The sequence below is a fragment of the Oxyura jamaicensis genome, chromosome 2 (assembly GCF_011077185.1).
Source record: "Oxyura jamaicensis isolate SHBP4307 breed ruddy duck chromosome 2, BPBGC_Ojam_1.0, whole genome shotgun sequence".
NCBI lineage: Eukaryota > Metazoa > Chordata > Aves > Anseriformes > Anatidae > Oxyura > Oxyura jamaicensis.
This window is the reverse complement of record NC_048894.1, coordinates 17931721-17955255: the sequence shown is the minus strand read 5'-3', so window position 1 is coordinate 17955255 and position 23535 is coordinate 17931721. Positions and strand designations below refer to the sequence as shown.

At 43.5% G+C, this 23535-nt stretch overlaps 2 protein-coding genes across 3 annotated transcripts in view; both read left to right on the top strand.

Annotated features, from left to right (window-relative positions):
- LOC118163233 (putative HTLV-1-related endogenous sequence) overlaps nucleotides 1-1982 on the top strand; it is a 7967-nt gene extending 5985 nt beyond the window's left edge. Inside the window, exon 3 of the mRNA XM_035319755.1 lies at nucleotides 1400-1982. Within this exon, the coding sequence (XP_035175646.1) occupies nucleotides 1400-1843 (444 nt within the window). The 3' untranslated portion in view covers nucleotides 1844-1982. The remainder of the gene's footprint in view (nucleotides 1-1399) is intronic.
- Nucleotides 1983-2049: 67 nt separating this feature from the next.
- The window catches only part of GPR158 (G protein-coupled receptor 158), a 194212-nt gene continuing 172726 nt past the window's right edge, over nucleotides 2050-23535 (top strand). For both annotated transcript variants that reach the window (XM_035316265.1, XM_035316264.1), the window contains exons 1-2: nucleotides 2050-2974; nucleotides 16177-16282. In XM_035316265.1, coding sequence (XP_035172156.1) covers nucleotides 2103-2974; nucleotides 16177-16282 — 978 coding nt within the window. In that variant the 5' untranslated portion in view covers nucleotides 2050-2102. The remainder of the gene's footprint in view (nucleotides 2975-16176; nucleotides 16283-23535) is intronic.

The following is a 23535-nucleotide window of genomic DNA, read 5'->3' as shown; positions in this document are numbered from 1 at the left end:
AAAAAAAATGCTTGTTTATTTATTTGTCACTGATACCTCACCGAGTAAACGATTCCACATTAGCTTAGCTCAGTCCTGACAGCTGCTCCTTTCAAAAGCCCTGTTTCTCACCTACCCGCAGCAAATGATGCATCTTCAGGTATTTGTTCAGTGCAGACTCCGAAGCACAGACTCCCTGTGCTGTGCTAAACTGTAAATACCAGCTTCTGAGCTGCTCTGCATATGTGGTTTCTAAATAATCTCATAGGCTATTCACTTGAGGGAAAGTTCATTACACGTAAATTGTTCTTTAACAGTGAATAGCGACTGCAAAAACACGGACCACAAAATTAATTTACCCTTAGCTGTATTAGAATGACTATAGTTTCAAATAATTCTAAAATGAGAGTATGCTTTAAGGGGCAGATATATCTCGTCAGCGGTTTAAAATTAGATCATATATTCTGCATGACTGAAATCTGCTCCTTATAGGATGTGCATGCACATGTGTGTGTGGGAGAGGGGAAAGAAAAGGATCTTTTTACTACTCTTCTCATCCACACTCTTCAATTCCAAAAGGGAATTTTAGATTAAACCAGAAGGTTTAAGAATTGTAATCATGAGGTTTTGTTGTGGACATTCTCCTCTAAAATTCACCCTTTACAAACTGCCTCCTGTCATGAATGCCTAAGGTAAAGGTAAGATGTTAAGCAGGTGGATAACTTTGCATCAAAGAGAATGGAAAGTTAAGCAGGATTTATTTATTTATTTATTTTGGTGCTACATCTGTACTACTGATCATGCCAGCCCTATAAGCGATGGTTTATTTGGACAGGCCTAACTGCACGTTCAATACTTTTGTGTGCTCCCAAGGGCTACGTTTTGGGGGTGCAGGAGGACAGCGGGGTGATGGGCCAGCTCTGCCTCCACTCTAAGCCAGTGCCCTGCATCAGCCCTGAAAACCATGGGCCTGCGGGCTTCATTTGGAAGACAGAAGTAGGAATTGGCACTCTGGAGGAGGGCGACGGGCAGTGCCCGAGCAGGCCTGGGTGACACAAGTGGCAGCCCCACAGGAGGTGACGGGGCAGCACCTGAAGGAGTCCCCTGCTGAGGGGGCTCCCCACGCCCCGTCGCCTCGCCTCAGGGGCACCAGCCCACAGCGTGCCTTCAACGCTCGCCGCCCCCTCGCTCCCCTCAGCCTTCGATTCCCGCCGGGGAGCCGCGGCCGCTCCTCGCCCGGCCGCCAGGCGTCGCCGCCCCGCTCCCCGCGACGGAGCCCCCGCCCCGAGCCGACCCCCGCCTCCTCGGGCGGGCGGCCGCTGCCAGCGGGCGGCTCCTCCGCCTCCGCCCCGAGCCGAGCCGGGCCGCGCCAGCGGGCGGCAGGTGAGGCGAGCTGCCTCGACGCCTCTCCGCTGCGCCGCCTCCTCCTCCTCCTCCTCCTCCGCCTCCCTCCAGCGCCGTCCTCCCGCCCCGCGAATGGCTGCCGGCTGACTGGCAGCCGAGGCGGCCACACGGGGCGGCAGCCGCCCGGCGCACACCTATAAGGACCGGCGGGGAGGGAGGGAAGGGGGCGCCCGGCGGCGAGGGGCTGGCTGTGCCGGAGCTCCGCGGCGGTGGCGGGGAGAAGCGAGGAACCGAGCGTTCCCAGCAGCCGCCGTGCCCTGTGGTGCCGGTGAAGCCGGTCAGCGAGGGGGCAGTTCCGCAGCGCAGCCCCCACGCCTTCCACCTCCTCGTCTCCGGCAGCGGCGCCCGAAGGATGCGGAGCGGCGGAGCGCGGGCGGCGGCGGGGCGCCGCGGGGGGACCCGCTGCTGCTACACCGGGCGCCGCCGCCCCTGCGCGCTGCGCTGGGGCGCGGCTCAGTGAGCGCCGTGGCCGCGGCCGGCCGGGCTCGCTGCTGCCGCCTCCGCCGCCGCTCCCGTCGCCGGAGGGGCCGCGAGCAGCTCCGCTCCGCTCCGAGCCGGCGGCGGGGGCCGCCACAGGTGCCTCGGGGCCGGGGGCTGCCACCCGCCGTGCTGCCGCTCGGGCGCCGCCGAGCCTCCGTCGCCCTGCGCCGCGGCTGCCTATGCGGAGCGCGGCTTGAGTAACTCCGCCGTGCCTGCGCGACCGGCGCTGCCCCGGGGCCATGGCTCTGCTCCGGCTGCTGCTGCTCCTGCTCCTGGCCCCTCGGGGGCTCGGCGCCGCTGCCAGCCCCGGGCAGGGGACGCAGGGCCGGGAGCGGGCGGCCAGAGGCAGGCAGGCTGTTTACAACCACATCAAGAGCCGGGAGCCTCCCCCGGCTCCGCGGAGCCGCTCTACGGAGAGCACCATCTTGGCGCAGCGGCTCGCCGAGGAGGTGCCCCAGGACGTGGCCTCGTTCCTCTACACGGGCGACTCCCGGGAGCTGCGGCGTGCCAACTGCTCCGGCAGGTACGAGCTGGCCAGCCTGGCCGGCAAGTCGCGCTTCACCTCGCACCCGTCCCTGCACGGGGCCCTGGACACCCTGACCCACGCCACCAACTTCCTCAACATGATCCTCCAGAGCAATAAGTCCCGGGAGCAGAACTTGCAGGAGGACCTGGAGTGGTACCGAGCCTTGATCAGGAGCCTCCTGGAGGGGGACCCCAACATCTCCAGGGCAGCTATCACCTTCAGCACGGAGCCTTTCTCCTCGACCCCCCAGGTTTTCCTCCAGGCCAGCAGGCACGAGAGCCAGATCCTCCTGCAGGACTTGTCCTCCTCGGCTCACCGCCTGGCTAATGCCTCCGTAGAGACAGAGTGGTTCCACAGCCTGAAGCGCAAGTGGAGGCCCCACCTGCACAGGAAGGTCTTGAACGCAGGCCCCAAAACTTTGGAGAACAGCTGGAAGAGGCGAGAGAGCTTCACGGCGGATAAGAACCACATCAGGTGGTCATCGCCTTACCTGGAGTGTGATAATGGGAATTACAAACCCGGCTGGCTAGTGACTCTCTCAGCAGCTTTCTATGGACTGCGACCAAACCTTCTCCCCGAATTCAGGTAGGAGGGGGGTCCTCTGCTCGCTCCCTATTCGGGAGGGGGTAAGGTGGGCTTCCCGATTCTGCCCCCTCCTCGGGAAGGTTGTGCTGTGCCTCTGCTGTGTGACCTGATCAGCCCTTCCCCGGCCGGCTGCTCAGTCACACCGCAGTGCAACCTCAGGCCTTCCTGTTGAGCGTCACCTTCGTGTGTCTTAGGGAGCTGTTGCTCAGGAGAATTGCTTTTATCTTAGTCTGTAAAACGCTGTTTTCTTTAACTGCTCTCATTGAAACGGGTGTATATGTGGGTTATATGCTGGGGATGTTTCTGGAGGAGAGAAGATAGCAGGAGCTGCCAGTTGCAGATTATTTCTTTGCGAAAGATCTTTACCAAGCTGTTATTTCTTACTTTGCTGCAGAAGTAAAAGTAGCTCAACCCCAGCTGTGATTTATAACCAGCTGGGAAACAATGTTGTCACACCGGTAAACTGCAGTTTCTGGTCTTCAGGGCACATCCACTGTGGGGTGCTCGAGCCTGGTCAGTGTGTAGGTGACTGTTTGCCACTGCAGGTTTCTCATAGTGCATGTGGTTACAACCTAAACCAGCAGTTGGGAAGCTTTTTGTGGGGCATTGTTTGTAGGACCCCCACCCCACTGTAAAGCTGTATAAATGATAACCTGGCACATGGGAAGAATTGCTTGTTTTCTGCTGATGTTATTTCCAGGAGTTTGCCATTGGGCTGTGACAAGCAGAGAGGAGGATATGGAAGGGCTGTTCTTATACCTTGTATTAACAGCAAAAAAGATGTGTCTAAGGAATAAGAGCAACCTGTGGGGTATGAGACATCAGCTTTTTGCAGTGGCACATTTGTAGTGGAGATCACGTGTAATTCTGCTGGGGAATGCCCCCTGCCCTGAAGCAGCTTTAGTGAAGCAGCTTTAGTTTTTCAGGAAGTAAGGGAAGAGCACAGAATTTGCTTTGTGCTGTGATTCAGCGGTGGGTGAGATACCCAACAACACAGTGGAACTGGAAGAGATTTTGCCACATTCAAGTGCCCAGACAACTGTGTTTATCAACACTGGCTTTCTTGGCTTAGTTTGAAATCTGATGGGATCAAGTAGGTATGAATGCAGTCATGTATTCTCACTTTAAAAATAATCTTGAATAAAGAATGGACGATTATGTATGAAATTACCTTTTGCTCTTCACACTCCTGGGGCTAGTAGGCTTAGGGTAGAATGAGCTCATCTGCAGTCTGTTGCTGAATTCCTTCCTCTCAAGACTAAAAGCCAAGAAAAGCTGTACTGCAGAGCTCTCCTGGACCCCAGCAGGGGCTCCAGAAAAGTTCAGGGAACTTCTCATAGTTTGAAGTATTTGAAAAAACTTGAGGATGCAGATGAAAGCTAGCATAGGCAGATATTCTCTTGTTGGGGATGGAAGTTCACGTAACCTGAAGAACCTTTAGGCTGGAGGTGGGGTTGCAGCCACCAACTAAGTATCTGAGAAATTAGACCTTGATATGAAATCTAACAGCTCTGTTACCTTCAGCTGAAAGAAGAGCAGGTCTCTTAAGCAGTAAAGACCGAGCTTCAGCTCTGTGCCAAGCTCCTGTGATTCCAGGAAGCATCTCAGCGGTGTGGGTTTCTGCTGTGGTAGCTCATGCACAGGACACACGAGGTCCACTTGGCAGAAACCCTGGCCAACCAAGGCTACCAGTAGGGGTCCTCCTGGGCGCAGTGCAAAGCCCTGCCTGGTGTCCTGATCTTCCTGGCCTCCATTTACCACGTGGGATTCACCTCAGTTAAGGAAACAATGTTTGTTGTAACTCAGATATTTCGAAGGGCATCCTTTAGGCACATTTAAGCATGGATAACTTAATTTTCATTTAAGAGATGTTGCAGTGGGGTATTGTATAAGCATTGTATTACTGTTGTGGGTTTGAACAGTTAGGACAAAACCAACAAAGTTTCGTATCAAACCCACTAGTTTCTAGTTTGAGATATGTTACATGAAAGATGGCCTTCCAGTAGGCTTATCATGTGAGATATTGAGAAAACTCTGCAGCTGCATAGAAAATACTAAAACCAAAATAAACTTCTCCCAAGACTCATGGGACATCTTGATAGTTACACAATATTTTTAGTACCTGATAGGTGTGCGACCTCAGTGTGAGTTCTGAAGAGGATAAATGGTCTGAAATATAAGCACGTAAAATAAAAATGCAAGATCTAATACAGCAATTAGTACTAGTGTTCTAATAACTACAAGGTCCCTCGTGAAATAAGCCTTATTTCCCCTCACCATCTCTCTGTGAGTGACACAATGGTTTAACTTTAAATTCCTATTTAAGGCCCATATGGTAAAAAGCAGCATGTATTTTAGTCTACATCTTTTGAAAAAGCCACATTGGTTCTCTCAACGAAATATCCCTGAACCATCTGTTAGGAACACTTAATGGCTCAGTTTACATGCTCCTTCCATTTAATAGTCTGGTATGGGATCACTGATGGTACTTCAGTGTGTGCACCCTTAATACTCCTCTTACAGTTCATGTACTTTCTTCTTTGCTGACATTAGGTTTATGGTGTGCTACATTAAAGTAACACATTCATGAACTCATTTTCTTCATGGAAAATTGTCTTTTCAGGCTGTAGAAGGAAAAGTTATCACTGCTACCTTTTGGTATATCAGAACCTACCTTTTGGTGGGACAGAAGTCCCACGAACAGATGGGTACATTGCACAATATAGTAACGGAGAGTTTTATGAAGATGAGACTAATAATTAGTACTGGTTTTGTTCAACATGTGCTACCACTGCAGTACTGTTGTTAATGACTTTCTGCAGGTGAAGTCGCAAGCAAAGCATCGCCTCTACGTGGTGAAGGGTTGTGCCTTCTGTCAAAGGATGCAACTGTTACAGGCACAGGGCTCTTGCAAACAGCTTGCTATTAGTCTTTAATTTTGTACTCCCCCGTATAGTTCTCCCTTCACATGAGATGGAAGCCAAACTGTGAAGTGAAGGCCAACCCAAGAAGGAGAATCTGGTCTATTTAGTTGTCTTGCCAAGTTTATTGCAGGCCAGCTACTGAGATAAGCAGGGAAACCAAAGGCATGCTGACTGTGCTGATGAATGTACTGCAAGCTGTATGAGCCCCGTGGGACCACATCAGCCCAGTGGCAACACTGGGCTAGAGGTGCTGCCTCTGCACTGCTTCTTAGCGCTGCTTGCTGGTGTCTTGTTGTCTGCTTTCCCTGGCCTTCAATCTGCCCAAAGGGAAGGGAGACAACGTTCCCCTCCGCTTAGCAAACATGGTACAAACTCACTTAGAAGTGCAGAGAGGATTCGCAGAGGCTGGAAGTAATCTGTTGGTGATATTAACCATTCCCTTCTCCTTCCTTTCAAAGTCTACGCTGATGCAGTTTGCAGTTGGAGTTCAACATCTAATGTGTCTAATTGCTCTACAGCTCTCGTGCTGCACAGGGTAGAGCACTGGTAGCATCTGTCATTAGTCCATGACCTTCCTCTGCTACCTTCTGTTGTACAGTGACACTGAGCCACATTCTGCAGCCCATGGAGATCCAGCTGGACTCTGCAGCCCTGCTGTGGAAGTAGAAGGGTGTGAAAAGCTTCACCTTGTGGCTGTGTTCCATTTGCTAAAAGCACTCATTTGGTCCCCGGAGGGGAAATGGGGGTTCTCATTGCTTCAGCACTCAAAGGGGTGGGTGGGGAGGATTGCTCCTTGATCTGGAAGGAAAGTGTGCAAGTAGTCTGCTCCTAGGAACATATAGGTTTTTTTCCTTTAAAAAAAAAAAATCTAGGTCACAGTCCATTTCCTGCTATCCAAAGCCCACTTAATGTAATCAGTTGACATTATCTTAAAGTAGGTAGTAAAATAGGTAGCTTTCCCTCTTGGCTCTCCACTTCACTGGCCTGATGGTTGGGATAGCTTCTTCTGATTTCTGATCTAAATTTATTCAGTTAAATATCCATTTGTTCCTGCTCCAGAACTGCTTTCTGGCTGAAATAGCTGTCTGCAGACATGTACTGCCTTACTGCCCTGACCCATTTATAGGCAGCAGCAGGTCCTTCTCCACCTTTGGTTACTGGGCTAAAGAAACCAGCCTTCTCCAGCCTCCTGTCAGGAGCTCTCTGTTGCCATGGTCCCTATTTTCAAGTCTTGTTCCAGGGTTTCTTGAATATGGTTAGTCAGATTTGTGTGCAATGTTTCAGCCTCATGCGATGACATCAGTTACTCCCAAACTCTGATGTATGAGCTGTTGCTCTTACAGTTCAGAACGTTCTCTTGTGTGCTGCTCTCATTTTCTTTGCTGTTGTCGTGTAGTGTGTTGGTGTTTTGGGAAGTGGTCGTTGCTCACTTTTTTTCATCTAGGAGGCCTGAATCCCTTTAGGATGGAGGAATGGTCCTGCCTCTCCGTGTTCCAGCAAGGCCGTGTTTCACCAAATACAGGGCAGCATTTGCAATCGGGTCTCTCAAGGACTGTTGTGAGGATGCAATGGCATAATGGCTGTTTTGGCAGAAAGGAACGTACTCAACAAGCTGAGTAAGGCTTTGGTTTTTTGATTTTTGAACAACGCTGTGTTCTGCAACGGTTGCGGGTACCTTCATTCTGAAGTTTGGCTGAATCAACTGTTGTTTCCTAATATTTTTTTTTCTTCCTGACATTTATTCCTTCTCTCTCAATTATTTGAAAGGTATTCCTTGGTGCAAAGATTAATCTCTATTGCACAGTTCATTTCAGCTGTTTTTTTCCCTAAAGGCAGTGTAATGTAATGATTTCCACTGTACTATTAAAAATTACTCAACCACTCTAGGGTTATCCCATAATGGGCTGCTTAGTTAAGGAAACATTACTGAAGGCAAATTCTACCATAAAGGTAGAACTACCTATGACAAGTAATTTCTTAGGGAATACACTTCTGCTAAATATTTCACAGGTGTTAAATTGGTAAAATAACCACAAAAGTAGACTTAAAAAGAGAGTTTTCAGAACTTGTAACTTTTTTTCTTTTAAATATGATTCAAGTTCTGACTTTAACCACTTCTTTAAAAAAAAGTTTCCCCATTTCTTTTCAATCTAGTCTTAGTACTGAACTCGGAAAACAAAATTCATTTTAACTCTTTAAGGAGGCATATTAAATGTTGTGGCATAATGTTAGTTATATAATCTTGAAAATATTTAAAAATGGTGAGGCTGACATCATCTTTGGTACCATGCCCTGGCCCATATAACATGATAGAGAGTGTGGGTGGATTTAGAACAGATCTTGAAAATGAAAAGGAATAATTTATTTCCTTGAACTAGAAGTTTTGGACTTCTATTCCTGAAAAGAGGTGAGAACAAAGAAATGTCTACTTAATGTGATTTATTGTTGGTTAAAGAACCCTCTCCCCAGTATTTTTTTAGATGTTCTCTATACAGTCAGTGACGTATATGCCTTTTACGTATTAGGTCATGGATGAGAATAAACTAAATGGTAATGGAAAAAAAGGAACGAGTAAGGAACTCTTTGGAAACATGATTCAGATTTCTTCACTGTTGGAGAAACAGTGGGGTCTTTGAAGAAAGAAGCTAAATATGACCAGGAGAGGACTGAAACACGTACTGTGTTTGTGACAACACTTATGTAGCACGTGGTAAGTTGGAATAAAAGGAACAAGCTTTTTAGGTCAAACTGCTACTTCCAATCCTCTGTTCCCTGCCCCTATCCTCCTTGGGTAAGGCTTCCAGCACAGTAGGCTATCAAAGGTCTTTTGAAGGGAATGGGCGGGCATGTGACAGTTCTTACTATCGGAGATGCAGCTCCAGGACTGTCACCTCCTGTCTATTCGTGAACCCGAGCTGAGATTGAGAGATGTTCCCAAAGATAAGAACAAAAGTATTGCTCTGTTAGGTCAGATGAAAGGCTTATCTAGTTCTGTCTCCAAAAGCAGCTTCTGGCAGGCACTTAGGAAGCAATATAAGAAGTGTTTGTGTATCTTGGTTATATTCCATTTACAAATAATAAGCAATACAAAAACTTTGCCTTTCAGACCGCATCTGAAAGGGCGTTGATAGCAGATATGGATTACACTGACCTCCATAATTTAAACTTTTTTTAACCCATTCTGTCTTCTACAATATATTATGGAAACCAAAGCCAAATTATAATTGAGCTGTTTAAAGAGCAATTATTGCTTTCTATTTTTAAATTTGCTGTGTGATAAATTTATTTGGACATCCATGATCCTTGTGTTAGAAAAACACTTTTGCGGCATTCTGCATTCAACTTATCTGGACCAGTCAGATTTAGTTGGGGTGTATGCTATATATTTTTATCACCTGCCAAGTTTGTCAGGGTTCACCTGTTTTTGGTTGCTTGTAAACCTGTTGAGCAAAGCAGGGATAACTGCGGTGCCCAGCTTGTTAACATCCCTACAGGTGAGAGCTGACCTTCTGTCACACTGATATTCTCCAGAATGGCTGAGCAGTGGGAGCTTCCTTGGCTCTAAAAGAGTGTAGTGATTAAAACATAGTTTGCTTTCTGTAAAGGCTCCATCAGCTGAGTTATTTTCAAATCATTGTTTACTGGCCTCACGGATTTTATTTTGGACTGCCTTTTTCTGAGGTATTTGACAAGTTTTTGGTTAGATTTTATGCTTCTAACATGCTGATCCTATAATGTTTCTTGTTTTTTGTCTTGCCATCTTGCTTGAGTTTATGGTCATCCAGGTTCCTTTTTCTGAACGTTGGCTTCCACTTACTTTTCACTTCTAAAATTCCTCTACTACCTTGTAAATCTTTAGTGTCAGAGGTGCAGCTGTAGTTAGTCTGAGGTCATCTCTCCTGTGTAGGATCCTTCTCATTTGAAGCTCTTCTTGTTCCTAACCTCTTCATCCTTATATCACTTTCTGTGCTTGAGGCCCTTTCTTTCCACCTGTCTTCTTGACCTTATGGATAGTAATGGGAATATTTGAAAAAATTCAGTTTCCTATTGAACAGTCTAAACTTGGTTCCAAGACCTTTTTCATAAGCAGAATCTAATGTAAGTGGTACCACGCCATTGCTGACGCTGCGGCGTTCCTAAATGAGGTGGTGCCTGGTCACAGAACTTAGACACTAGCAGTACTTAAACACAAATCCTCCAGCAAAAATATCACCACCCCTCACAGTATCTAGGAAATTCTTCAAAATGCGGGGAAGTCCTCAGGCAGCACTTCATGCCATAAATCTGAAGACTGAATTGAATACGAAATAATTCTGCAGACAACAGAGGATTCAGCTTGAAGTATTTCACCCTTGTAGTACTCTTCCAAATGGCCTACAGGGATTTTCTTTGCAGGTGAATCCTAATTCATGTGCCCACACTGCTATACTGCACTCTGCAGTTAAGGTTATTTTTAGTGAAAGCTGTTTATTCTGTGAAAGTGGGCTGAAAAACAGCAGTCATGCTATGGCTAAGGAAACGGGAATCTATCACGAAGAAATTAGTGATAACTGAATGACCACATCAAAGTCATGTTATATGTAATATCCCAGTAGGCTTGTGTGAATCTGGTGGCTATGTTACAGTGCAAAGGTGGTAGTAATTCTAGGGACATGGAGGTGATGTGGAATCCCGAATCTTAACTTTCAAAAATAACTTTGAACATGCAGAAGCTGTTGATTATCAGTGAGATGTTTACAGCTGAAAGTCACTTGTGGATTTGACAGCAGGATTTTCTTGGATGGCTGAAGACACTTTGAAGTGAACTCAGGTGTCAGGTAGCATGCAACATTTGAAAATTAATATTCTTGAATGAGTCAGTTTCCAAAATGAGGAAGCACAGAGGTTTCCAACCTGAAAACCTTTTGCTGTGCTAATTACAGTATGCATTTTCCTAGAGGTGTGTGGATTTGCAGATTTAGGACATCAGTACGGAACTCATTTTTCTCATTTCATTTTTTGTTTTTTGGTAAGGAAGATTTCTGAAGGGTAACTTGTGGGATGTGAATGAATATGGTAGTAAGAACCTAGGAAGGCATTTAGATTTGAGGGATGATGTCTGCTTTGGCATGGGGTAACCACACCTGATACCTTAATTGTGGCTGGTGAGGGCACTGTGGCATTTGTCTCTTTAAACCCACCACAGTGATTTTGTTTTCCCCTAGTTTCTAACACAACACATTTTGAGGAAGTTTACATTCTACTGAGGCATGCAGGATTCATGCTTACACAGGATTTGTCATCAGTCAAATGAAATATATATGACTTTGGTGCCTTTGAAAGGCTTCATTATAACTTGGAGAGATTTTTCCCTGCAACCTTTAATGTTAAAGGATCTGCTACTGTATAGGGTTCTCTTTATTCCTAAATTTCAGAAGGCTTCTCTGATTCTATGATTAATAGGCTTTAATGCCGTTGATATTTACTGCTTATTACAGAACTGATTATTGTAAGGATCTTATTGGTATCAGATTCTATTTGCTTGCGATGCTTACAGACACAGCAATAAGTGAACAAACCTAGAAGACAAGTTTTGAATGCCTGCTTAGCTGAGCTGTGATGACCTCTGTGCCAAAAGCTTCTGAAGATCTAGAGGACAATGATATTGTTTGTCACCATTTAAATGTGGGCAGGCTGTTCTGTGAAGCCCTGGCATGAGCTGGATGGGAGGAAGGGAAGATGTTCCTTCTGTTTTTTTTATGGTGAGACACTACAGGCAAAAAAAATCTTCTGTATCTACAGGTTTTACAACACATTGTTACAATGACATATAACTACTGAAACTATCAAGATAGCTGGTAGGTTGGGAAAATAAGCTTAAATCAATTTCTGGCACAGATTTTGAGGCAAACAGAATGCCAACAAACAGTGGTACTGGAAGTTAAGACAGACATGAAAGCCTCTTAAATGAAACCTCTGACCCGACAAAATCCTTGATGACATACTTCTTCAATGATTATCTGTTACATACAATTCAACCACTTCTTCATCTGTAGTTGTCCAAAATGTTAAACATGAACATGTGATCTTTAGGTCTTTTTTGTGTAAGGACTGTCAAATTGTGGCGGAAAACAAATATTTATAGTTATAAGGAGATTAACAAAATATACTTACGTTCCAGATGGTCCACAATTACCAGTAATATTGCTATTAACTTATCATGGTGGCTTGGGTTCAGCCAGACAGCGGCACTGTCAGTGTGGATGAAGGTGTTATGCTGACAAACTGAGTCGACTTTCATACAGTTCACATTTGTCTTGATCACTTCTGTTGAGATAGCAGAGCTGCAATTATTTCCAGTTAGTCCAATAAATGTAACACTTACAGGTAGTTGGTCTGTTTACATAATAGGAGGATGTGTTCTTCCATATGTTCCGTTTTCCGAATGCTGAATCAAAAATAACTGAAAATGTGGGTGTCTAGCCAGGCTGTGCCAGCTACTGTATTAATCACAGATGAATTTCAGAAATATAGCATCCAGTATATACTGGTGTATCCTATGCGTAATATTGGCAGGGTACGAGTCTGAGACTGTTTTCAAATGGCAAAGCATCCCAAATGAATGCAGTAAAAGTCTGTACCATCATGACGTGTTTCATAAATGCCACATGTACACTTAAGCTTTTTTCTTTTGAAAGCATTATGTATAATCATGTAGTTGCAAGACCCTGGTACTACCTCATCAGAACTGTGATGTCACCATGAGACAAGCATATTGCAGAGGTACAGTGAAAAAAGGTTAAAATGCACCGTGAGGGAAGACAGTGGAAAGCTGTAGTATTTTTTTAATTATTTGGAGAGATCGTCATAGTCCTGCTTCTGGACTGCAGTGTTCTTCCTTCCTGTGGATTTTCACCACAAACTCATAAAGCCCTGGGAACAGGAAAAAGCAGAACAGCATAACTGTATCAGAAGTTCAGGTTCTTCTACAGAACAGGATAGAAAGGATAGAAATGTTAGTACCAAGATCTTGAAGACTGAGCTTTGTGGAAAGGGAAGTGTTCTGGTAAGAAGTTTTAATATGAAAATTCAAGTGGAAAATGCATTGTTTCAAATGAAAATACTTTGTAGTGTTCCTGATAAAGTGTTGTGGAAATAATTTGAAGATAGGTAACTGTCAGGTCTATGTGGCTGAACAGCCCCAAGAAAACTGACAAAACTCAAACATGAAATGGAAGTGCACGAGAGGTGGAAGCAGGGTCTATTAACCCTAATAGGGAGACTCTGAGCATGGATGGGGTCAGGGAAACCCAAGCCCATCTGGGGTTGGATCTGACAAGAAACATGAAGGGCAACAAGAAACACTTCTGTAAGCACACTGTTAGCAAAATTAAAACTGGGGAAAAGATGGGCTTGCTGCTGAAATAGATGCCGGGCCTTGGACAGAGGACATAAAAAGGGCCAGTGATAACACTTAGCAAACTCTAGCTGCCTGAGTGTGCTTTGTAACTATTTCTCCTGCCCCAGCAGTGACTAGTTTACCCTTCATTTTCATTTCATCTCGTTCCAGAAGTGTTTGTAGAGGGAGAGGAGAGTTGCCTCTTTGACCAGTTTTAAAAAAAAAAAAAACAATGCACACAAGAAAAAAGCTTTCCCTGTAAAGGATCTAAAGGCCTACTTTCTGAAGGTGTTCGGGGAATCTCCCAGGTGAACCTATTGTAGTCCGAACAGGGATAAATCAACTCTTTTTTTTTTCCCTACCATATAAACTAGTTTCTTTAGAGTAGTCAGTGGTGATCTTGGCTTGAGACCATTACCAAAGTGCCTTTAGTGTAACACGAAGTGAGAAGGTAGGCACTTGCCTTAGTCCTGGGCCTGCTGCCTGCTTCATGCACTTGAGCTCTTTACAAATCTGTGCAAGCAAAGTGAAGTCATTAACTTGCAGGGCAGGTCCTGTCCCTGGCCTACATGTTAGTATTTACATTCAGAAAAGTCCAGAAAACATCAGAAACCTATCTGGTGGGTTTTGCATATGACCTGTTGAGCAGTTAGTTACATCTGCTTACTCTGTGTACTCCCTGAACAACTGAGGTAGGTATCTTCTCATGAGGTTAAGATAAGCTTGTAACCCACCAAAATAAACATCATAGGAAGCATTAGTGTGTGTGGTGTGACAGCTTTTCCCCTGAGGCCAGTGGTTACTTGGAACCATGGAAAAAGCACATGGGAGGGAGGAGAGGAACTGTATTTTTAGCAGTCCCTGAAGAGGCTGATGTTCAAAACAAGTGTGGAAATGCACAGAGCTATGAACGAAAAGTATTTTTGTGTATTCTGAAACCAGTGCTTAGGCATTTCAAGTGATTTCAAAGTGTGTCCAGGATCAGATTATGTAGATTCTTGGCAGGAGATAGAGGGAGGGGGATGAGGAACATCTGTATGAGCTTCCTATTTAGGCACATAGGTTCCTAATGCAGTCTTCATCTGATCGCTTAAACGGTGAGCTTGTGTTTCTTCAATGCCTATCTAGCAAGTCTGAGGATAAATGTACAGATATAGCTGGTGTGGACACTTTGCTCTTCTTAGTCATACTGGTGTTAGGTAGGAGGGAGCAGTATTGTCCTGTTCTGAGCAAGCTCACCCTTAGCCACGTTCTGACTTCATTCACAAGTGACCCCTCAAATGTATGGCTCTATAGCATTAATGTTTATTATTACAGTTCTTATATTGATTGTGCTTTAGCTAAAAGAGTCAACGTGCTTTGAGGTGAGTGAAGTTAGCTGTGTCCTGAACTAGCTTTGAGAGCTCTTGGAAAAACCTTTTGGTGCATCCCAAGGCCTGGAAAAGAGATCTCTGACAAGTATGACGATGGTATGTTGAATCTGACTAAGCTGTGAAAGTGAAGAGCTGGTTTGTACAGTGCCTCTGGAAGATCTAGAGAATGGTACTTTAAGAAATGATTTAAAAGCATTTTGGTACCATTGATGTAGTAGTAACTACAGTTTGTAAGGCAATTTGTTTCTGAAATCTGACATTAGCAATTTAAGAGGTAATGTTGCATCATTTCTGTCTGGTAAAGGTGAGGATTAGCAGCTGGGAGGGTAGTCCACTGCCTGAGAGGGTGGTGGTGGTGGTTGTGCCATGCAAGGTCATATGGAGGAGATCAAAGCTTTTGTCTGAAGTGGCTGAAACTGTTGACTTAAAAGAAGTGGTACCCTAGACTTACAAAATCACTACAGAGCGTTTATCAGTTATGAGTGAGTCTGTTACGACCTACCAAAATTCACATACCAACATTTTTGCCAAGTCCAGAGCAGTCACAGATACTCTCACAAGCTGATGCTATAAATGTTCCACATCTAAAGTCATCTTGGAGATTATTTTAGAGAAAATGAGGAAATTGTTGGAGTTTTTTTTTTTTTTTTTTTTTTTTTTTAGAAATGAAAATCCAAACTCAAAGTTTTTGTTTTTTGGTGGTGGTTTTTGTTTTGATTTTTTTTTTTTTTTTTATAAAATGGAGCACTGCATTTGAAATTGGTTGTTAGCTCTTCATTCACAAAAATTTAAGGGAAACTTTTGATGAGGAAAACACAAATGTTCTTAGTGTACAACTAAAATAGTTCAGACAATCGTGAAGGACTTATGTGTGGAAGAACCATTTCTTCTTGGCTTTGTAGGCATCAGTGGCCTAATCCTGGACTGTGCTGCCCTTCTGTAGTGGCTTGCATCTCTGTTAGAGGAATTAAAGTGCTGATACATCAGTGTAATCGAGGGGATGTGGAGAGAGAGGGGTCTGGGTGTGAATTTTTGCACAGTTGTTTTGGCAAATATCATTCCCTGGGGTAAAAGGGAGGATGTTGTCACCTGGCATGGCAGCCACGTATGGTTCTGGGTACTCCCTGGCCCCAGTGCTCAGCATGCCCTCTGGGTTGGCTGGTGAGGCTGCTGGTGTCTGAGACATAGCAGGTCGCTCATTGTGCTTATTTTAGTTCTTTGCTGCATTGTAAAATGCAAAGGGCATTTAATTGAGTCTGTAACTTATTCATACCTGCCACCTTACATCTATCGAGTGCATGAGATTTGCAGATTTCGTGCCATAATGCAATGCAGTGGGGGTTGACATATGATTATGTCTCTGTGAGCTTGGCTTTGGGAGCACAAAGCTCCTCGTTTTTCTTCTCAGACGTATCAAATTCCATATTTAGAGGAAAAATGCAGTTCTGCTTTGCAGCTTAAAGCATCATAAAGAAGTTTGGCATATTTCTGTAGTCACCGTGTTCAAGGCTGTTTTCTCTTTTTCAGAGGTGTCGTTAAAGTGGACATAAATCTGCAGAAGGTGGATATCGACCAGTGCTCGAGTGAGGGGTGGTTCTCAGGAACGCACAGATGTCATCTCAACAACTCTGAGGTACGTTTGTAAGGAACCGAGCTAAACTTCCAACAGGGAGTCTTTCCACTATGAATAACTTTCTGCAGTATAAATGCTAGCTATTTTATAGACTGTGGTTTATAGACCAAAAAGACCTTTCTATGCAAGGTGTTATGGTATTCATGAGTTTCAGGAATGCCTGCAGTTTAAGAATATTGGCATTAAAGCAGAAGCTAAGTTATTATGCAGAAATACAAGCTATAGGAACAAAGAATATCAGCAAAATGATTCATGAAGTTCTTGTGAATGAGTCAAAAAACATTATTTTACATTCAATGTTAGAATAAGCTTTTAATGAGAGTATCACTTTTGAGTGGACGATCATAAAATGCAGTAAAAGTGGCTAAAATGCCGGTACTGTTTTTTCGGGGAAGTTTGGTCTCTTGCAAGAATATTACAGAATAACAAAATTGGATGCTATAATTCTTTTTTAATAGAAATGCCAACATTTTGACAGAGCTGACTAAATGTTTCCGTTCAACTCCTTCCTGCTTCCCCTTTCTTCTGAGGGCCTGTGTCTGGCTCCGTCTGTCAATGTATCATAGATCATTCAGCTTGGCAAATCACATGTACGCAATGAAACTTAAAAACAAAATATATTCAGTGATTTTTTTTGATTACATATAATGTTGTTTTCAAAGGTGCGCATTTGTTATCTGGGAGACTATGCTCTTCGTGTACTTTTGTACTTTCAGAAAGCACAAAGCACAGGGGAAGCTGAAAGCTGAAAGAAATTTGAAAATTGAATCAAATTAGGAGTTGTTTACCAAACTACTCATAAAATGCTGTTTTATCCAAACCAAATCTAAATTTAGGAAAAGAGTTTGTTTTGAGGAATTCATCAGTTAACATTTTTGAGCAAGAAAAACTCAGAATTGCTGTAAACACCTTTTTTGGTATTTTTCACTTATTTTTTTCTTAAGATATGTACAAAATGAGTAATCAAATGTTTGATAAATAAAAACTAAATGTAAATATTTCTGCAACTGGATTTTTTTTGTCAATTAGTTTTTGACTTCTGAATTCAAGGGAATGCTTTTCAATATTTCATGTTTCCTCCTAGAAGAAAATACTGTTCTGAGATCTGATAAACCTTGTTTTTTAGTATATGCTAGTTATCCTGTACGTGACTATGTATTTTGACAAGTGTTCCTCCTCCTCTTAATGTCTTATGAGTAGAAATGTCAGCAGAGGGGTGGGATGGGTAAGTTACGCTTCTTCCTGCAGCTAAGAAAAGGGAGGGGGAAAAGAAATCTTAGGAGAAGACCAAGAAAAATGCATATATAAGTAAAATGGAGATAATGAAGTAGGATCAATGGCAAGCCGTAATGCACCTTTGGACTGGTTCAAAGCCCACTGTTTGCTGTAATGGGGTCTGAATTATGCTCTGTATTCTTAACTTTAAGCAAAACACAATCTGAGTGAAACCATACTGGAGTTAATTTCAAAATTACTTTTTTCCAAATATAAGTCCTTAACTGCGTGTCCTAGAGAGAAGAATGCAAAAAGCTACTCCCTCTTGAAATAAGGTGCAAGGCAGGGACTGTTGAGGCAGGGATGGTGCCTCCAGCAGCTATGAGCCAGTGCTGGGTTCTCTGCAGTCTGGGCTTCCCTCTCCTGCTGAGAGCATGGTGGGTGTTTCTTACCTGCTGAGGGAGAGAACATTTTTTTTAATGTTTTACCGAAAATGTGAAATGTACATTACAGATCAGTTCTTCATGCTGGGATATTGGGCTGATGTTACAAAGGATGCTCTATTTTTCATACTGGAAAGATGCATGGTTTTATTTTAGTAAGCTTACTGTATAAATAAAATATATGTTCTGTTCTGCTTCTGCTCTACTTCTACACAAGAAAAAAGAATGTCCTTGGCTGCTCCGCCAGTTTTGCTACCTAGACCTTCATGGCATATCAAAGCCACTTAGGCATCTAGTGACACTTAGATGTAGATGCTTAAATGCGGGTGTCTTAACCTCAGATTTGAATCCCTCCTTTCTCTACTAAAGCACAGATACGTAGTGTCACTCACAGGAACAGGAGTTGTTTAATGAGTGATGCTGCAATATGTGAGCTGGACTAATGTTCACAGCTTACGGTGTTAATAACATGGGTGAGGAAATGAATGCCACTGCATGAACAGCTTTTCAACCTGCATGTAGAGCAGAAACCTCTCATCTGTCCTTGACATTTATTAATGTTAATTCAGCAAGGGTCTCATGGCTGAAAGAAGGTAATGCCAACCTCCCCCAGACTGAAATGCTGCTTGTCAGCAGGGAGTGCTCTTCCTTATTGCGTCTGAAGAGGATGAGACTTCTTGCCTAATAACAGTGACACTGGGGATGGGGAGTTGCTAGGAATAATCTATGGAGAATATCCTTTTCCTCTATGGTCACTTTAGGAAGGGTCTTCTGTTTTTTTTTTTTTATTCAAACAGATCCCATATGCTGCTTTTCACACTTTGCTTAAATAGAATCCGCACTGTAGAGTAAGGGTAAGTTACATAGCTGTGCAGTAATGCTTTCCATACAGCTTGTCTTAAAAATGCTACTGAAATGATGTTGCTGATCCTTTCTTTCATCTTCTTGCAGAAGATGCAGAAATACCTACTGATGCTGGAATGCTTTGTCCCAGATTACAAAGCCAGTCTCAAGCAGAGTAAAAAAAAAAAAAAGGGGGGGGGGGGGGCAGAACAGATTTAAGTTTGTTAGACCCTGCTGTGTCTTTTTAATTTTGTTGAATGACTTGAACATTCAGAGATGTGTGGTTTTTCCACAGACCCTTTGGTAAGCCTTTGGCTTAGTGAAGTTTCCAGTTGTCTCTGGAAGTCTGGTTATTGCACTGCCCTCACTGCTAGGCCAGGTACCTGTGCCATTAACTCTGAAGCATAAAGCTCCATCTTTCAAAGAGAAATCTGTTCTTCCTTGTCTAACAGCACAAAAATATAGCAAGTGACAGAGAAGGGAAAGGGGGTGACTGAGGGAATGGAGAAAACATCTTACAAGTTACTAAGAGGCTTCTTTAGTTAATGAAGCCTCTGAATGAAAACTGTCTTATTTCAGTTTTTCAATGGCTAATATTTTCTAGATGCTTCAGGTAAATTTTCCTACTTCCTGTGCTGTCCTAAAGTGTTTTTCTTCCAAACAAAAATGAGTTTAGAGAGGAGGAGGTGCATTGCGGCAAATGTAAACATGCTGGGAGCTGAATAAACCAGAGGTCTTTATGTGCTAAGGCTAAAACAAGAACAACAACAACAGAAAGATGGTTCCTAATGTCTAAGAGAAAACAAAGATATTTCTGCTCAAAATACTGTATTGCCTTTATGCGCTCTGGCACAGAATCATTAGAAAATGATCCTAATTTGTGACACTGTGATTTAGCTTTGGGAGGTCTCAAATCTAACCTGATTGTGTGATGGAATAATTGTAGTGCTCTTCCTTGCTTGAAAGAAAAACAGTGTGTGGTTGGGGAATTGAAGATTATTACTACTCAAAGAGAATGCCTAGACATTCTATTTCTCCTTTAACCACTATCTGTCCTAGGTGTTCTATAGGATGTGGAAAGTTGACTCTTAAATACCTTGCTTTATCTATGGTGCACTCAAATTCAATTCCGAAAGAAAACTCTGGGAACAGGGACTGAAAGCTTAGATTCTACCACTTTTAAATTGGTTTCCTAGTATACAGTCATTTTTTTTCCTGACTTGCTCTCTTTTGTGCCCATCCCTGATTTCATAGCACCCCAGATGAACTTGGAGAACAGTCGTTGCCCCCTTCAACCTTCAGATGATTAGGCAGTTAGGTGAGGCTTTGCATGGTGAAGCCAAACTGCAGAAGTGATAAAAGTCTGCTTCAGTTGCTTTTTTTTTTTTAAAGCATATCAGCCAAAAAGGAAGGGGGCTGTGGCCAGGTGCTCTGTTCTTGGCCTGGGGTAAGAAAGGACAACCCGTAGTGAAGCACAGAGCTGCGTTCTCCTTCCTGCCTTCTTCCCTGAAAAAATACACAGGTAGTTTGGATTCTGTGGGGCTGCAGTGGGTGAGTAATATGTGCAGGACAAGAAATAATTAAATGTGTTAGGTAGGGAACAAAATATTCAAGATAATTCTGAAATTAACAGGAAAAAGGCTTCCTAATAACAAATAAAATGTGATTTCATTGTACAGACAAGGCTGGATATGAGGGTAAGAAAGCATGCATTTCTAGTGTTTGAAAGATTTAAATATTTTTCTCTTAATATACAAGGTTATCTCCCCATACGTTCTGTCAGTAACAGCTTCCACTTTTAGTAATGACTTTAGAGTCCTTGTTGAGACACTGACAAAATCAAGGCAGAGGAATGTTTGAAGAAATTAGCTGGCGTAGCACGTTGAGCTTGGCCGAACACTTGCAGCCAGCAGCATCAGCCTGTGAAAACTGCAGTGGCTTCCATGCCATTCCCCCAGCCTAAATGAGACTGCCAACAGCTTGCACTGTGAGGCAGGCTCAGCTGACATCTCTCTGGGTTGCAACAGTATTCCACAACTGACAGCGTGCAAAAATATCTAGAGGGAATGAGAGAGGCAGAGTAAACAAAAAGTCTTCGTTGCTGTCTCTATATAGCATGTGTACATTTGTGTTTGTAGGAAGATGCATAGGCCTACTGTGTGTGTATTTATTCTGCACGAACACAACCAATGGAAGAAGGAAACATGAGATCGCTACAGGCAATTTTTTTCCTGTTTAGCAGGCAAAAACGTTGGTGACCATTGCGTTTTACTACAGCATTCACAGTGTTACAGGCAACCAACAGAAAGGATGGGGAGGGGTGTGTGAGGTAAAAAATACAAGTGTAAGGGGGATCCTTTCTCCCAGTGAGTTGGGGGAAAGGAAAAAACAACAGTGCTTTCCAGGTTTTCCAAACACATACCCTTGTCAAAGTGGGAAAAGGCCATTTAATGCACATATTCCATGGAAGGGGAAGCCTGACGAGGTAAAAAGTCATAACCCAGTGGGTCATATCCAGTGACATTGATTTTGATTACCACTTGCATGAATTTTCTGTCCATTAGGAAAAGTGCAGTCAGAATGAGAAGAATTTAAAAAAACAAGCTATATGTTGGCGATACAATCCGACAGTGAGCAGGGTTTACAGGATATAGTTAACTTCTAATTTGGAAGCAATCATCAGCCCTGGAGTTACAGATTGCATTCAAGATACAGCAGGAGAAGTACCGGGGTAGAGAGCGTATGTGAGCTGGTATTTCCCCTTAGAAGAAAACAAGATCTTAAGTGGTAGAATATAATCACTAAACACTGCATGAAATCCTGGGCCGAAGGGGAGATCTAAGGTAGGAAGAGGAGCTGCTCAGTTTAGTACACAAATAAAGAAAAAATAGCCAGCGCTTTTTGCTTTTGGAAGCAGAAAGGAGTGCCTGTTCTGTCAGACTGATGGCTGCTCTTGCCACTTTGTGTATTTGAAGAGTGTGCAGTAGACACAAAGAGCATTTAGGATGCTATTTTAAAAATAACCTTGCATCGTGTGCGTTCATGGGAAAAGTCCCTTCATGATAGTGTACCCCATCTAATCTGGTACTCCTCCAGCCACCATTACATTAAATAAGGTAAAGGTTTGTCAGAGCTTTCAATGATAAACAAGGTGCTGTGAAAACCAACTTTCAGTATAGAGAGCAGCCAGGTTGCTTAGCTACAGATATCTTTGCCTTTTCAGAAAAAAATCTGAAATGACTGTTTTGAAGAGTTTCTCTTGGTTTTCTGTGTGTTCTTCTAAAGAAGAAAACCTTTGTAATGTTTGCTTTCATCTTAGCAGTATTAACGAGCATCTAAATTCGTCCAAGTCAGTTCTATTTGCAGTGCTTTTCCTTTCCCCAGATTAAAAAGTGAAAAGATGTAGATGACTGAGTGCTGTCTGACAAAAATTAAAATAGCATAGATGTATTTTTTTTTTATTTTTTTTAGTTGATAGGCAGTCATTGCATGGCATCACTTACTGGTAGTTCTTTCACATCTATTGGTACAGCTTTCAGATCTTTCTCTGGTGGATATATCATCGTTACATTGGGCAACACCAATTAGCAGAACTGGTGAGCCAGTCCTTGCAGGATAAGGTGAGATGTTTTAAAAAATAAAATGAAAAGAACTTGGCCTTGCTGGATTTGCAGAACACTGACATGCCCTCACAGAGGTCTAGGCTCTGTATGCTTATTTCATTTCATGTGAATATGGAAATCGAGTGCTCCTTACACCTTCGTTCTGGGGAAGGAGCAATAGCCAGCACTTAGGGTCCCTTAGTCTTTGTTTTCAGACTCTTCCTTTCTTGCTGCTCTTTTTTTTTTTTTTTTTTAATTATTGTTGTTATTTCCTTAAAGTGAAATGATTGAACTTTGTAGGGGGAAAAAAGGCAAACAAAAACTCTATAGTAAAACTCTATAGTAAGGGGCACTTGTATGAAATTAGGTGGCTCAAGGGGTTGGGGATAGAAATGTTTCCCACCCCCCTTCCCAATTACAGGTTTTAGATCTGTTTTTACAGATGTGCATTGAAGAGAATCTGAGAGAGTATGAAAAAGTCCATGTAACAGCAGTAGATGGGGGAGGAGTAAGTTTTCCCCTCGTGTTTAGGAAGGAAAGAGGTGATGGCCCAGATATCTAGTTAGCTGGTGGGACATGGACCAAATGCACCTGGTAGGAGCAAAGGAGAAGTCACAGAGGGAGAACGGGCACAGGAAATAGCTCTTACTTGGAGAGAGACTGACAAACTATCTTTCTGTGTCTGGGGCATGAAACTGCAGGTCAAAGTCTATCTAAGGCCACAGAAAACCTTTCAGCAAGGAGCCTGGGGACTGTAGCCAGGAGGGACTATTCTTTGGGAAACTGGCTGAGTTACCTTTCCCACACATGAAGTAACAGTAACTTTGTCAAATCTAGTATAAATGGAGCAGAGCTTTATCCAGCAGTTTCATTTGTTACCAGTGCGTTCAGAGGTCTGTACAATATCGGAAAAATCACAATCACAGAATGGCCGAGGTTGGGAGGGACCTCTGAAGATCATCTATTCCAACCTCCTTGCCAAGCAGGATCCCCTAAGGCACGCTGCACAGGATAGCATCCCGGTGGGTTTTGAATATCTCCAGAGAAGGAGACTTCACAACCTGCAAGTACTCCTGTATCTTGTGAGATAACATAAAGATTGTTACCCCCATCTTACAGCTGGGACACGGGCAAAATATTGTCTCAATTG